General features: G+C 36.3%; 1 protein-coding gene across 1 annotated transcript in view; it reads left to right on the top strand.

Moving 5' to 3' along the window:
- nbeab (neurobeachin b) overlaps positions 1–13,372 on the top strand; it is a 426,194-nt gene extending 412,822 nt beyond the window's left edge. Inside the window, 5 exon segments of the mRNA XM_046863205.1 lie at positions 815–985; positions 7,438–7,539; positions 10,654–10,850; positions 11,080–11,231; positions 12,095–13,372. Coding sequence (XP_046719161.1) covers positions 815–985; positions 7,438–7,539; positions 10,654–10,850; positions 11,080–11,231; positions 12,095–12,185 — 713 coding nt within the window. The 3' untranslated portion in view covers positions 12,186–13,372.
- The last annotated feature ends 1,733 nt before the right edge of the window (positions 13,373–15,105 follow it).

Here is a 15,105-nt window from a genome sequence, read left to right as displayed (position 1 = left end):
ATCTTCCTGACCATAATCATAACCCTCCCCCAAACCCTCAACCATGCCAAACCTAATTAAAATTTTCTGAACCCTCCTAACTCTGACCCCAACCCTTCTTTTCCTAACCCCAACCCTCCTAAACCCAACCCTAATCATCAACCCTTCTAATTCTAACCATTAACTTTTTAACCCTAATGTTTCTAACCCCAAGTCTAACCCTCAAAAGTCCTAGCCCTAACATACACAGACATGTTGGTGTACTATTATGGCTAGAAGATATCTTCTATTTAATGTTATTCTGTGAATTAATACATGCATACTACCCTAACGCTCTACTAAATCCTAACCCTAATTCTCACTTTCCCCAACCCTCATACACTCTAACCCTAGCCCTCCTAAACCCCAAATGCTCTAATCCTAAACCTAACCCCAATTTTAAATTATAAATAGGGACTGTGTAAATACAGGACTGGTAGAGTTTGGGAAACATAAGATTTGCATACATCCTTGATTCTGCTTGGGATCCTTTATTGCTGAGTTTTCTTAATCAATTTAAGACACATTTTCTATAGATAAATCCAAGCAATGATAATTAATAGTATATATATATATATATATATATATATATATATATATATATATATATATATATATATATATAAAAAAAAGCAAAAGTAATAGAAATCTGCTTTAAGACTAACCAGAACACATTATAATTAATATCTGTGTACTTTTTGTAATTATCTCCCATTTTTGACCTAGCATCACCGTTCTACATGTCATAGTGGCTAGTTATTTGAGAATAAGTATTTGTGTACATTTGTTTGTTTAGGTAAGCTGACACAGATAGTGTTTGGCCACTGGGATGTGGTTACATGTTTGGCACGTTCAGAGTCATACATCGGCGGGGATTGTTATGTCGTGTCGGGATCCAGAGACGCTACTCTGCTGCTGTGGTACTGGAGCGGCCGACACCACATTATAGGAGACAATCCAAATAACAGTAAGTGTAAGACAAATACACAACTACGTACACAAACTATCCACACCGTAACACTACTGTGCACATGTAAATCAAAACATATTAGCATCATGGACATAGCTAGTATGAAGGTTTGAAATGAATGGCACCCTTCAGAAGGATATAATAAAAAAGATTAAAAAAACATTACACAACACAAAGGCAGAGATAACTCAGTAGTGACGGCTCTCTGATCAGGAAGCTGTAAGTTTAAGCCCTGGCACTAACATGCTGCCCTGTAGGGCCCCTTATGCAAGGCTTTTAATCCTCTTTGTGCTAGTATTGCTGACCCTGTGCTCTGACCCCAGCTTGTTAACCCAAATATTAGAAAAAAAGGATTTCATTGTACTAGAAATGCACAATATTCATATATATATTTTACATATATATAATTACATTACAACTTGTGTGTAATTTTCAATTCTGATTTCTCAGAGGTTCTTGATTGATTTTTCATTACGGTAGCTTTAACACACAAAGCAATGCAACAGTTCTTGTTCACAGGGACTGAATGGTGATGCTAATCTGAACCTAATTATTAATGAAAAAAAAAGTATCACATTTAACAAGGAATTACATCCACAGCATGCAGCATTTAATGGAAGGAGTCTCCAGTGTCAGGACTTTGCATCAGTCTGTGTAACAAGTGTTCTGTTATAGGAGCATATTTAGGATGGAGGAGTTTCTGCATTCTATTTTGTTTTGTTCACTTTCTTTCTTTCTTTCTTTCTTTCTTTCTTTCTTTCTTTCTTTCTTTCTTTCTTTCTTTCTTTCTTTCTTATTCGAAAAAGAAAGAAAACAAAAGACTGGTGAAGGAACTGTTTATAGCTATGAAAGCTCCTAAAATGGACTTAAACACCCTTGAAAAGAACATGTCCTTTAATGATAGATAGATAGATAGATAGATAGATAGATAGATAGATAGATAGATAGATAGATAGATAGATAGATAGATAGATAGATAGATAGATAGATAGATAGATAGATAGATAGATAGATAGATAGATAGATGGTTGTGGTATAAGAACCTCATAATGTATTGTAATGCTGTAGGGTTAAGGTTACAGCCACCTTGACCTGGGCCCAATTTTTTGTCCATTCCTACCTTCCATATTAATTTTTACCATCTAGCTATGATCTCCACCTTGCTATCGACTACATTTAAGAGCAAACAAACATTCACTACATCGTCTATGAGTTTTTAAAAGTTGTCAGTGAACTACAAATATGACTAGCTAATATTGGTTTGCTATCAGGAAAAAGAGGCTGGTGAGGGAACTGTCCATAGTGATAAAACAAAGTTTAGTTTGAATCGTAATGTTAACATTAAATGTAAAATTGCATACAGTAAGAGGTATAAAAACCTTCAGAACATGTTCCAGGAAAACAAACCATTTGGGTGGCTACATCACGTAATATTCGGCATAAGTTATTATTCCTTATCTGTCAAAAGAAACACAATTACAGTAAAAACAAAAAAATGGCGCACGACCAAAGTGGTTAATTACAGAAATCGTAGCAGGGCATCAGAGCGTGCAGCTAGTGGAACCTTCTTAAAAAAAACTATTGTTTTGTCTTTGTTTCATCTAATCATCCTGAGACACCGCCAGTTTCTGTTGTTGTAACATGGTGGTGGTGTTGTTCAGATGATCTGCTCTTCACGAGTGTCAGATTCCCTGCTTTAAGTGTGAGGTTTCTCTAATTAACTGCACCGAGTCTCACACTGTTAATGAAGTATTTCAGCTTGGCTGCCTCCAATTAGCGAGACGTGGCTCTGCCCTCCCGAGGAGAGGAAACCACGGTTTCTCGCCGTACGATATCCGCACACACTTATTTTGTGCGATTTAAAAGAGAACTCGTTATCCTTATGACTGTTGTGGTGTTATTGTTATTACAGCGAGTGATCGTGTAGAGTGTAAATCCTGTTGTGTGTCTCACAATCGCTGATATTTTACACGTTCAGCGGGTTCTTGTTCGGAGTTGATGCATTGATTTTTTTTTTTGTTTATTACTCTTTTTTTATTTTATCTATTTTATTCTTAGATTTATAACTTTTACTTTCAGTACCTTTTCTAACCTTTTCTAGCAAAGACAATTTTTTCCAATATCAGCAAAGGCTCCCATTTATTTATTCATTTTTTACTAACTAGCATTGCTAGCTAGCTATAAAACTGTTTTATGACAACAAGGACTACTATTTCTTTTTTTCATTTCAGTACTTTTTCCAAGTAGTTTTAGTACTTTATATAGTTATTGTATAGGTATCTTCTGGGCCTACATTCTTTATTAGCATCTTTCCTACATATTTTTTTTGCTAGCTAGTTATTAGAAAGTTTTTTACTAGCATGGGGAATAGATTAATGCTTGATTCATGTTAGCAGTTATAACATATATTGTGTCATAAGGGGCTAATTTTTTCTTTATTTTATTAGCAAACATTGTTATTTACCGTGTTAGCTAGTTTTTGTCACAAATTTTTGTTTTGTTTTTGTTTTTGAAGCTTGTCTAAGTAGCTAACTGCCTATTTTTTTTTCATTCCAACTTACATTTTAGCTTTTCCACCTACTACAGTATCACATATTTTTTTCCAGATGTGTTCAACATATTCCCTGTTGGATCAATAATGTATTCGGATTCTGACTGTCAGCAACTGTTTTCATTTCATTAGCTTTTCCAGGTAGATAACTTAGCTAGTTAGAATTAGAATGATTTGATCAGCTTTTTTATTTATTTTTTCCCTAATATTAGGCACATTTCTGTAAAGCGAACATCCTTATCTACTTTGTAAACAATGTTTGGTGTCAGCAGAGACTACTTGTTTTATTTATTTCTGCCGGTTTTTCTATGTAGTTAACTTTGCTAGCTAGTTAATTACGTTTTGTGTCAGTAGGGGCTTCATTTTATATTTAGAGGAGGATTTTAGAGAAAGATTCACACATTGTGCATTACAAACTTCCCTTCCAAGCCTCTGTAATAAATGTGTGTGTAATAAATTGCTGCGAATGCCATGTGTGAGATTTAAAAAGAAACAGCGCCTTTTAGTGGCGAATATAAGAAACTTAAGAATATGTTATTGAGAATGTCATTTCTTTTTTGAAAGATAATGCAACAAAATAATAATAATAAAAAAAACCTTTACTTCTTTCTCACTTATTGATTCTTCTGTTAATTTCTTTTTTTTGTTGTTTGATTGCTTTTCCACCCATTTATTTTACTCCATATTTTCTTAATCAATTTCTTTCTTTTTTCCTTCTTTCTATGCTTTCTATTTTTATTTTATCTTTTTTTCTCAATTTTTTTTATTCCTATTTCTTTCCTTTTCTTAATTTCTTTGTCCATCTTTCCGCTTTCACCCTTCCCCACACTTCTTATCTCCATCTATTCGTTTTTTCTCTTTGCATCCATCTCTAATCTTCTAACCTTCTTGCCTTCTTTTGTCTCTTTTCCATTTTTTTCATCAGTAGTTTTTTTTTTTTTAGCTGACATCCATTTTTTTTCTTTTCTCTCTCCCTTTTTGGTGACTTTCTTCAATTTTTATCTTGGAATTTCTATACTGTATTGCTTGCTTTCTTTACTTTTGCTCATTTTCTTCTTTTCATCTTCATCATTTATTAAATTATTAGAATTATTAGTAAAATATTTTTTTTATTATTATTTAGCTATATCATTGTTACATTTCTTCAACAATGAAGAAAATCAGTTAAAGAGAACAAATACACATTTTACTCCCAAAAAACACATCTTTCTTTCTCTGATGATTTGCAGACTTCAGAAATCAGTGATGAAGATATCGATTGTTCCTTATCTTTAAGTTACGACAGAAACACTCCCTGCATGTATCATAGCGTATTGCTGTGTGGAGACAGATGTCTGTCCTTTCCCAGCATGCTTTAGTTCCACGCGTCTCGGTGCATAGGTCACGGCATTCGCAGAGGCCATGAATATTCAGCAGCATGTCTACATCCAGGCCCCTGACACAAGAAGATGGAGGAATTGATTTGGTAGTCGTAACACAGCATCCTAAACGCATTGGTGATTAAAATCACATCCGGCTCCTGCATTGAGCCCCTGCGTGGTTTGCTCCTGCCAGCCTGGGCTCCAATTTCTGCCTCCTAATTGTGTTGCCGTGCTCTCGGGGACCTGCAGGGTGTCAGGGGGCTTGCACACATACTGATTGAATCTTTTGTAAGGAAGACGAGCGAGCTGATCTCGAGCTGTGGATGTCTCTAGAGGACTGAACGCTGTCTCTCATACACACACACACATAGACACATCCACCCATACACTACACACTACACAGGATCAGTGGATCTTTTCACCGTATCGATCATCTGGTGCAGCATTGATTTTGTTGTCCATTAAAAGTTGAGTGCGCGTTCACACTAATGACTCCTGTGTTAATTAAAGCAACATTACATCTGTTACTATTTACAATATCTGCTCCTACCATCCCTCGCTTACACGGTGCTCCGTTAGACGTCCGAATCAATCGCCGGCGAGCAACTTCATTCCTCTTCATTACGCTAATTGTGCTAATCACACCAGGTTCTTGAATAAGCTCGTAAAAAAATCCAGTAAGGTTTCCAAACGTTTGTCACAGGGTTTAATGAAAGACATTGTCTGTTACACGGCTTGTATCTAAACAGTATCCTACCAAGAAAGTCATTGTTCACTGTCTTCCTCCTTCCTTTCACAACTATTTCTCTCGAGAGTTTATCTTTTGGCATCGTCGTGCGTTAAAAAATCACCATCGGTGAAGCTTTTCTCCCGATGCCGTGCAGCTCAGAACACAGGTGAAGTGTGTTTTTCATGCCCGGTTGTTTTCAGCGTGACGAATGATTCACATTTCCTGTAGACAGTCCGAGTGAGCGGCAGGTCAAACGTCAGAGAAACATCATCCATATTTATGATGTGGTGCGGCCCGATTCAGTGGGAGCGCATCTGATTTAATATAAAGAGTTTCAGTGGTTCACCTGAACCCGTTCCATAATTTCATTGGTCTAATGTTATGGGGCTCAGTTTGACATGAAGTTTGTGAAACCGGGAAAAATCCAGGAAAAATCCATATATTAGCCGCTTCGTTGTTTAAGCTACGGGGTTCAAAGCGTGGGGAAAAAAGTAGAGGCTTATAGTCTGGAAAATACGGTAGTAACTTTGCTAGTTAGTTATTAGAAAGTTTTTGTTTTAGCTGTGATTTTTTGGAGTTTTTTTGTGGCATTTTTGTTGAAATTTCAGTACTTTATTGTGCTACTTGAGCTAGGTTCCCTGGTGGTCTAGTGGTTAGGATGCGGCGCTCTCACCGCTGCGGCTCGGGTTCGATCCCCGGTCAGGGAACCAACCCCAGCCATTAGGGTTACACAAGCCTTAGTGCCGGTCCCAAGCCTGGATAAATGGGGAGGGTTGTGTTAGGAAGGGCATCCAGCGTAAAAACATGTGCCAAATCAAACATGCTGATGGTCTGCTGTGGCGACCCCTAATGGGAGAAGCCGAAAGAAAGTTTATTGAGCTCATCGCTCTTTATTTAGTTTTCAAAGAAGCTTGTAAACATTACATGACTTTTCCTGCCATATATGATTCTACCCCAAACTTTAACCACAACGTCTGAGGCACACAGTTGTATATGATGCCTTTGGATGCTGTAGCAATAAATATTTACTACACCTGAACTAGGAGACCCAAAACTGTTCCAGCAGGACAATTTCCCTGTGCACAATGTCAGATCCATGAAAAGTCAAGTTTATTCCTAGATATGCTTTACATTCGGTTGAAGTAAATGATCTTCTTTGGCGTGCAATAGAGCTCTGACCTCAGTACCTCACTTTACTAACTACCTTATATCTATGGCTAGGGTTAAGTTTAGAATCTCACACAGATCTCCATATGGACACCCCCGTAAATTAGTGGAACAACTTCAAAAAAGAGTGGATATTATTATAACAGTAAATGAAGAATGATTTTGGAATGGAATGTTCGAGAAACTGGTCAGATGTCCACAAAACTAGTCTCTCTATATGGTATTTCATACAGACATAGTCAGCTTGCTGTCGATTGAAGTTTTAGCTATAATGTTGAAAAGCACCAGGGTTTTAACATAGCAGCTTGCTGTATTCTTTTCTGGTCATGCTGCCGCTTTATCGATCTGTTGTGATGTTCAGCTGCTGCAGGTGTGTGTGTGTGTGTGTGTGTGTGCGTGCGTGTGTGTATACACACCCCATTTCACCTCTCCATTCACCCTCATCAATCAACTGACTATTCATGTGAGAAGAAAATCTTTTCTCAGACATTACAACAGAGTAAATGAAGACAGAGCGACCTCCTGTGCACATGCTTTCACAAGATTGGCCTTTTAATTCATACAGTGATGGATATTGTTCTTTCAGTTTTAATGTGTACTTAATTTATTGAAATATACATCTGTCTGTTTTGGATTGCAGGCGATTATCCAGCACCTCGAGCGGTTCTGACTGGTCACGATTACGAGGTGGTGTGTGTGTCGGTGTGTGCTGAGCTTGGCCTGGTCATCAGCGGAGCCAAAGGTCAGTGATGTCACTGGTTTAGTTCAATCTCAAAATGATTCCTCTGAAGTATGAGGAAATGATATAGTCAAACAGTACATCATTATTTAATAAGAAGCAAAACTAAACATGACCACACAAGCCAGGGCTAGATCCATAGAAGTCAGGGTTCCATTTTTATATGTCTAATACTGCTTGCAATTAACGTTTCAAAGATGTGTTTAGTTTATATGACTTTACATTTAAAATATACATGCCTTCGATAATGCACAGTGATCATATTGAACTGGGAAAAACAGTTCAATATGGATGTAAACAATACGCAAAATTACAGCAGGCCAAAGATACTCAAGTGTAGAATCACGGCTGTGTTTCTTATACTGCATTCAAAAACATAGAAATATTATTTTCGGAAATAAATACATACATACATATATAAATAAAAACATGAAACGAATAGATCTTAAAAAATCATAAACAAATTATGCCTTTGGGCTTCATAAACATAAGACTTTCTATAAATAAAAAATATTTATGAATGTGAGCTCACGATTAAATGGTAAATTCTAAATAATATTTTTTTATATTGTTGGTTAATATACTTGGTTTTTGTTTTAGCCAAATAATAATAATAATAATAATAATAATAATAATAATAATAATAATAATAATAATAATAATAATATCAATTGTAGACATTACAATGCTATTTATTATGTATTTATTTATTTATGTTTTCTTCGTAATTGTGCAAGTCAAATTGTTGTAAATAAATCATTTGTAAAGATTCTAGGGTTTAATCCTAACCCTAACCCTAACCCTAACCATTTTTCCTCATGGCTGAAGTTTAAATGGACATTAGCAAAGTAGAGTCTTATCTAGTGTATGACACTTTCTCAGCTATATCTAAAACATAAAGTGATAATTTAAGGGCAGGAGAAATTTCTTATTGCTTGATGTAAAAGAGCCTAAAGGAATCTAGTTAGAATGATGTTTGTCAAGTCCCAAGAAAAAAGTGATTTACCATATAATTACTACTTTAGCTTTTATAAGAAGGACTCTTTTTTAAGTTATTTAATTTTAAGCTAATAAAAAATTTACTCATTTGAATGCTTTTTCTTTGAATAAGTAAAACGTTTGTCAAGCAAAAACTTTACTTGGCTTAATGTCCTTAGGATTCCTTGGGCTTAATTTCAGATGTGATTTACTCATGAGAAATGGCATAAAACAGATATTGTTTATTAAAAAAAATTTTTAAGTTGTACTCGATATGTTGGTTTATATGATCGAAATTAACCTCAAAAGAAGTCAAACAGAAAGTCGACAATTAATTCAATGTCACATCCAGTATTTTCTGCATAATCCCAGGGCAATGCTACAATTTTCATAAGATCCTTGTGTATTTTGAAAACACCAGATATATTGACTGTAATCAGACTTGGGGTTATATATCAAAATTTTGCTTATAAATCCTGATTAATGATCAATATCACATGAGCAATGAGATGTGTACTGAATATCAGCATGGCTGGGGGAAGGCCTCAGTCCTGTTTTATAAATAAGATATTAAATTTACATTTTAGACACAATATGGTCAAATATCTTTTTTGTCCTGAAAATGTAAATGTATCCTAAAGAAGCAACAGCTTGAAAGAGACTTGTGTGAATTATGCAATTCTAGACAATGAAACTTTATTTAATAAAAGACTTAAAAAAATGAAACTTTAATTAGTAAGACAAGATGTGATTGAAGTGATACAGACTTGAAGAACAGCACTGGTACTTTTTAATAATATCTGCATACTTTGAACGCATTTGTGCAATTAATGCTATATGGCTAAAAGTCCATTCCTTTCTTTTATATGAAAGTACAGTGATCTGTCTTTTATTTACTGTTTGGGAGGCTTTTACGCTAGATTTTGGATGATTTTTGCTTATTCAGCTAAGATAAAAATAAATGAAATCTTGCAGGGATTTCGATTAAGAAGGTCTGGGGTGCAGTTGGTGTGCCAGTTTATCCCAAAGGTGTGCAATAGGCTTGAGGTCAGGGCTCAATGCAGGACACTGTTCTTACACTTTTCTTTTTTGACAAACCTTGCTTTCTTTAACTGGAAGCTCCAGTAATGATTAATTGTAATTCAGCAAACTAAGCCTTTTAGTATACAAGATTGTGGTGGTCAGGTGACCACATAGCTCTTGCAATAAGCCTTAATTTTTGACATCTGTAGTTTTAATATCTGGAAATAAATCAAATCGGGGCTGATTCTTCATGCATCTCTTCGAACAGAGACAACTAGCTACCTTTTAATTAATTATTTTTCTAAACTTTGCCTTATAATAGCACACTCCTGTTCATTGGACAATACTTGTATAGGGATATATTCAGAATTACCAGCAACAAACATATCTTCCAGTATACCTGTGTAAAACAGTGCAAGTGCAGTGCAATGTTTGGAAGAACATTTAATGTTTAAAAAGGTCAAATCAAGTTCGGAAAATTTTGCCTGAAGCAACAAAAAGCTCTGAACATTACAAATTGTTTTAATACACTCAAAGAAAGAGACATTGAATGTAAGTGGATATCTAAAGCCAATACCCCCGCAAGCAGAACGTCATGCAGATAATTCACCTTTGCTTTAAGGTCATGGAATTTTATTAATAGAATGCACAATTTAATATAATAGCAAACTGCCTGCTTTTTTTCTCATTTTTGGGCAATCAGAAGTAAAGATTTCTTCCTTGGTTGAATTGAACTGCAGTATTAATCTAAAGTTCAAAATGAGTTTTCTAATGCTTTATTTAGGTATCTCTTAATACAGCATAGTCTACATTATTGTACTATTCTGGGTGTTGCTGGATGTGTAGAGAAGTGGTGAAGGTTGTGAGTTCATATTCCAGCACCACCAAGTTACCTATCTTGGGACCTTGAGCAAGGCTCCAACTGCTCAGTTGTACAAACATGAATTGTTGCTTTGGGTAATGTTGTAAAAGGAAATGTTTGAAACTATAAATCATTACAGTGCAAGAAAAGACATAACACAACATACTGTATGTTAATGTTCAGTTTTACCAGACTGAAGAAAGTCAGGACAGTTTTTATACTTGTAGGTGTGTATGTGATCTGTATTTTGACAGAGGGTCCATGTCTGGTGCACACTATCACTGGGGACCTGCTCCGGGCTCTAGAGGGTCCTGATAATTGCTGTCTCCCTCGCCTCATATCGGTGTCGAGCGAAGGCCATTGTATCATCTGCTATGAGAGAGGACAGTTCTGTAACTTTAGTATCAACGGCAAGCTGCTCGCTCAGATGGAGATTAACGACACCACACGTGTAAGATCTCATGATTTTAGACAAGTCAATTGATAACAATAGCATATACAGTACATGTTCAGATCATACTGATCTTCTTTAAAGACTTTTGGAATTGAAACTAACCAGAAAATCAAATCTTGCCAGTATGATTATAATTTTGGGCCAATCAGAATAGTTATCCCAAATGGAAATTTACCAATTACCAAGGTTCATTTGTCATTTCTGCCACTGGGCTCCAACTCTTTAGGCGATGCTCCTGAGCAGTGATGGACAGACGTTGGTGACGGGAGGAGATAGCGGAGTAGTGGAGGTGTGGCAGGCTTGTGACTTCAAGCAGCTTTATATCTACCCAGGCTGTGACGCTGGAATCCGAGCCATGGACCTGTCACATGATCAAAGGTTTGGGATCAACTTTCTGCCACTTTATTAGAAAAGTCTCATTCCTCCTATGAGTGAAAGCTTTTCTGTATAATATTGCACAGCCTTGAAAGAAATCACCTTAAAAATTGTTTCAGCTGCCATAAAATGTGAAACCACTAAAAGAAAAAATGCCAATTTGGATTTTTACAAATCTAATGGCGCCCATTGTGAATCAAGTATCGTCCATGATGATGTATCTCAGAAGCCCAGAAAGCCTTGAGAGGATAATATGCATTCACGATTACAGGATTGGCAGATTATACAAAGCATTGTAAAGCATAGAGTATAGCAATATTCCGGTCTGATCTGGTCCATTGATGAATATTCCAGCCTTTATTTATTTTGTTTAGCTGTTTTTTTTATACATTTTTCTTTTGATTTGTCTGATGTGTAACACAATGCAAATATTTTGCAATCACATGTCCCCAACTATTACATGTCAAAACCTGATTGGGTGGGATCAGTAATAATGATTTTTGTAAATTGGATTTCTTACTTGGCTATGTTTAGAATAAATAAGTCCTAAGGAAGTAGTAGCTTACTGGTTAAGGCATCGGATGTTGCCTGATCTGAAGGTTCAAATCTTAGCCAAATCAAGCTACTACTCCTGTGCCCCTGAGCAAGGTCCTTGACCCTCATCTGTTCAGTTGTATGAATGAGAAATGTAAGTCGCTGTGATGCATGTAAATATAAGTCCTGTTTGCATTTATAAAATTAGACACGTTTTTCAGCAAAGAAATTAGACCACAATAATAAAAAATTAAATTGTGGAAATATAATTTCTCTCAGAATTACAATGGACATGTTCGAGACCCCTGAGAAATACTACTTTTGTTTTGCAGGACTCTGATCACTGGTATGGCATCTGGCAGCATTGTAGCATTCAACATCGATTTCAACCGCTGGCATTATGAGCACCAGAATCGCTACTGAGCGTGCTCAGAGGACGGCGCTTCCTGTTTCTTCTCTTTCTCTCTCATGCTTCCAGAATGGAGCCAATGAGCGCCAGCAGCACTATCAAAACAGAGTGTGGAAACTGGTGAATGAAGGACTTTATAAATCTTGCGTAGTGTGTGCTCTGTTCTTATCAGCACATCTCAGTCGTGTACCGCTTCTCAAGTACTGTACAAACACTATTTTAATGCCATTCTAATAAAAAATAACTCTGCAAAGTATAAATATATATAAAAAAAGGCCCAGAAATTTTGAGCTCACATTTGATCTGATGTCTATCAGCCATCAGATATCATTTAAACTGTGAAAATCCCTCCGAGCATTTCTACCGTGTATACTTCCGTGTATATTCACCTTAAAGAGGCTTATTTTCAGGGTAAATAGTGGTTCATGATGTAAATATGGATATTGTCAACACATCATCATGCAGTCAAACTCTACAATGTGTTTCAACTCCTCAAAATGTCCAGCTGGGTCTTTTCTCACACAACTAGATCAATTTAGTGTTTTTAATGATTTCCACATCGTATTGTTTGTGTGTTGTGACTAAATAAGCTCTGTGTTTTCTGTGAAATTTCTTGTTCGAATTCATCTTTCCTTCCCTCCATGTTTGCCTCACTGTTTTTCACACTAAGGAATGAATTGGGTAAATATAACAAGTATAATAAAAAAAGTATATTATATTAAAAAGCTCACAGTGCACAGTAACTGACTTACTTTTCTTTTCTTCTTATTATTTTTACAATTTTTATTTTTCACCTTCAAAATCTTGCTTTAGATTGTTCCCTCTACAAGAAATGAATGACTGGTCATTTAACATTTGTAATGCATTTATAGAAAATAAACTGTATTCCATATAAACTGCACTGATGAACAACAAATGTTAAATATAAAACTGTGTGGTCGATTTCATTTATTTATTGTACGTGAACATGTCCTGAAGTACTGTAGGTTTAGAGAGAAGGGTTGAAAACATGCACATCTTGTTTTTTGTAGTAAATAAAATGTCCTGCGATTTTTAATTTTTTTCATCTTGTTTTGTAATTGTATTGATTTTATTTTAATCTGCCATTTTTTTCAGGATTTTGTTAAAACTATTCTATTATCCTCTATCGGTATTGATCACTGGAAGATTAAAGTGTTTCTAATAAAATGCAATAAACAGAGACTTTGTTGCTTTGATTTTTTTTTTTTTATTCCACATCATTAACTTCAGTAATAATATACAGTGGTACCCCGCTTATCGACCGGCTCGGACATCGTCCTTTTCGCTTAGTGAACAGTTTTCCGACCGAAATTTGCGCCCTGCTGAACGACCAAATGCCCGCTTATCGACCTTTTTTGAGGGAAAGGATCTTCCCAGTCTTTTTTTTCATTTCAAATCCAAAACGACCCTATATACAGTAGCTGAAGGCTTTTGGACGTCAGACAATCGCACTTTTGTGTTCCAATCCTGTTCCAGATGCATCTGTGTTCCATCTATTTCTATTATATTAACTTTAACAAGCCTCATAACCACTCAGTAGTAAAAATGACAATGGGAAAACGAGAAGTTGCTCCAGATAAGGGCATTTGCTGAATGCATAAGGGGGTATTAAAAAGTTTCAAGACTAATGGTGCTATTCTGACCAAGTGCATTACCTCATCTGCAATTTCATCACAGACAGCAAGTTAGAACAAAGACGTAAAATTCTGCATTAAACTGGGCAAATCTGCCACAAAGATATTGGATATGACATGGGTTTCACATACGCCAATCCTCCAGTGAGTCGTTCGAAGGGTTTTTTAGTGCCATGTGCGCTTCAAGAGTGGAAGAACCTCACTGAAAGATGACGAGAGATCAGAAAGACTTCAATCCCCGAAAATGTCAAAACCATTTGGCAACTTGTGCGTCGGAGAACAATCCACAATCCATGGTCTTGCACTCGCACCCACTCTACTCCTTTGACTCCTGTGGATTTCTCCCTCTTCCTGGAGATGAAGATCCAGTTCAAAGGTTGCCATTGCGGAAATCCAGCGTGAAAAGCAGAAGGTGCCTGACACGCTTCGTAAGAAAAATTCCAGGACATATTTCAGAAGTGTCAGGAACATTGGAATCAATGTACCGTAATTTCCGGACTATAAAGCGCACCCTTGTATAAGCTGCACCCTGAATTTTACAAATATTTTTATTTTTAACATAAATAAGCCGCACCTTGTGTATAAGCCGCACTAATGAACTAATGAACTAACTAAACTAATGAACTTTACACAGGCTTTACCGAAAGACAGTGTCTGTAACACGGTGTAACGGGTGAAATATGTTGTGGCTCCTTTGGGAGCAGAGCGGCATTTTGGGAACAGCACGTCACTGCATTCTTCCAGTATTACTGCGTGTGTGTGTGTGTGTGTGTGTGTGTGTGTGTGTGTGTGTGTGAGACTGAGGATTATGTGCTCATTATTTTCTGGTGCTCATTTCTAAGTTTCTTTGACTAACCCATAACGCTGTTGCCAAGAAAAATAAAAAAGCACGAGTTTTGGAAACCTGTCTGTGCTTATATGATTTCTGTTGCAACTGGAGTTAGTGAGCTCTCCCTTCACCCAGAATCAACGCGTTACAATGGCTTGTATCTAAACAGTAGCCTACCAAGAAAGTCATTGACAAGTGGGAAAAACCCAGAAAAAAAATCCATAAATTAGCCGCTTCGTTGTTTAAGCCGCGGGGTTCAAAGCGTAGGAAAGAAGTAGGGGCTTATAGTCCGAAAAATACGGTACTGCTGTGCAATAGGACTATTTTGAAAGTGATGATAAGTGTGTAAATGTTCTATAGATTAATAAAGTACTTTCTTGTAAACAGAGTCTAGTCTTGAAACTATTTAATATCACCTTGAATATTTGTATTCATTCAGCCACAACAGTG

Source organism: Silurus meridionalis, chromosome 12 (assembly GCF_014805685.1).
Source record: "Silurus meridionalis isolate SWU-2019-XX chromosome 12, ASM1480568v1, whole genome shotgun sequence".
Taxonomy (NCBI): domain Eukaryota; kingdom Metazoa; phylum Chordata; class Actinopteri; order Siluriformes; family Siluridae; genus Silurus; species Silurus meridionalis.
This window is presented reverse-complemented; position numbering and strand designations above follow the sequence as displayed.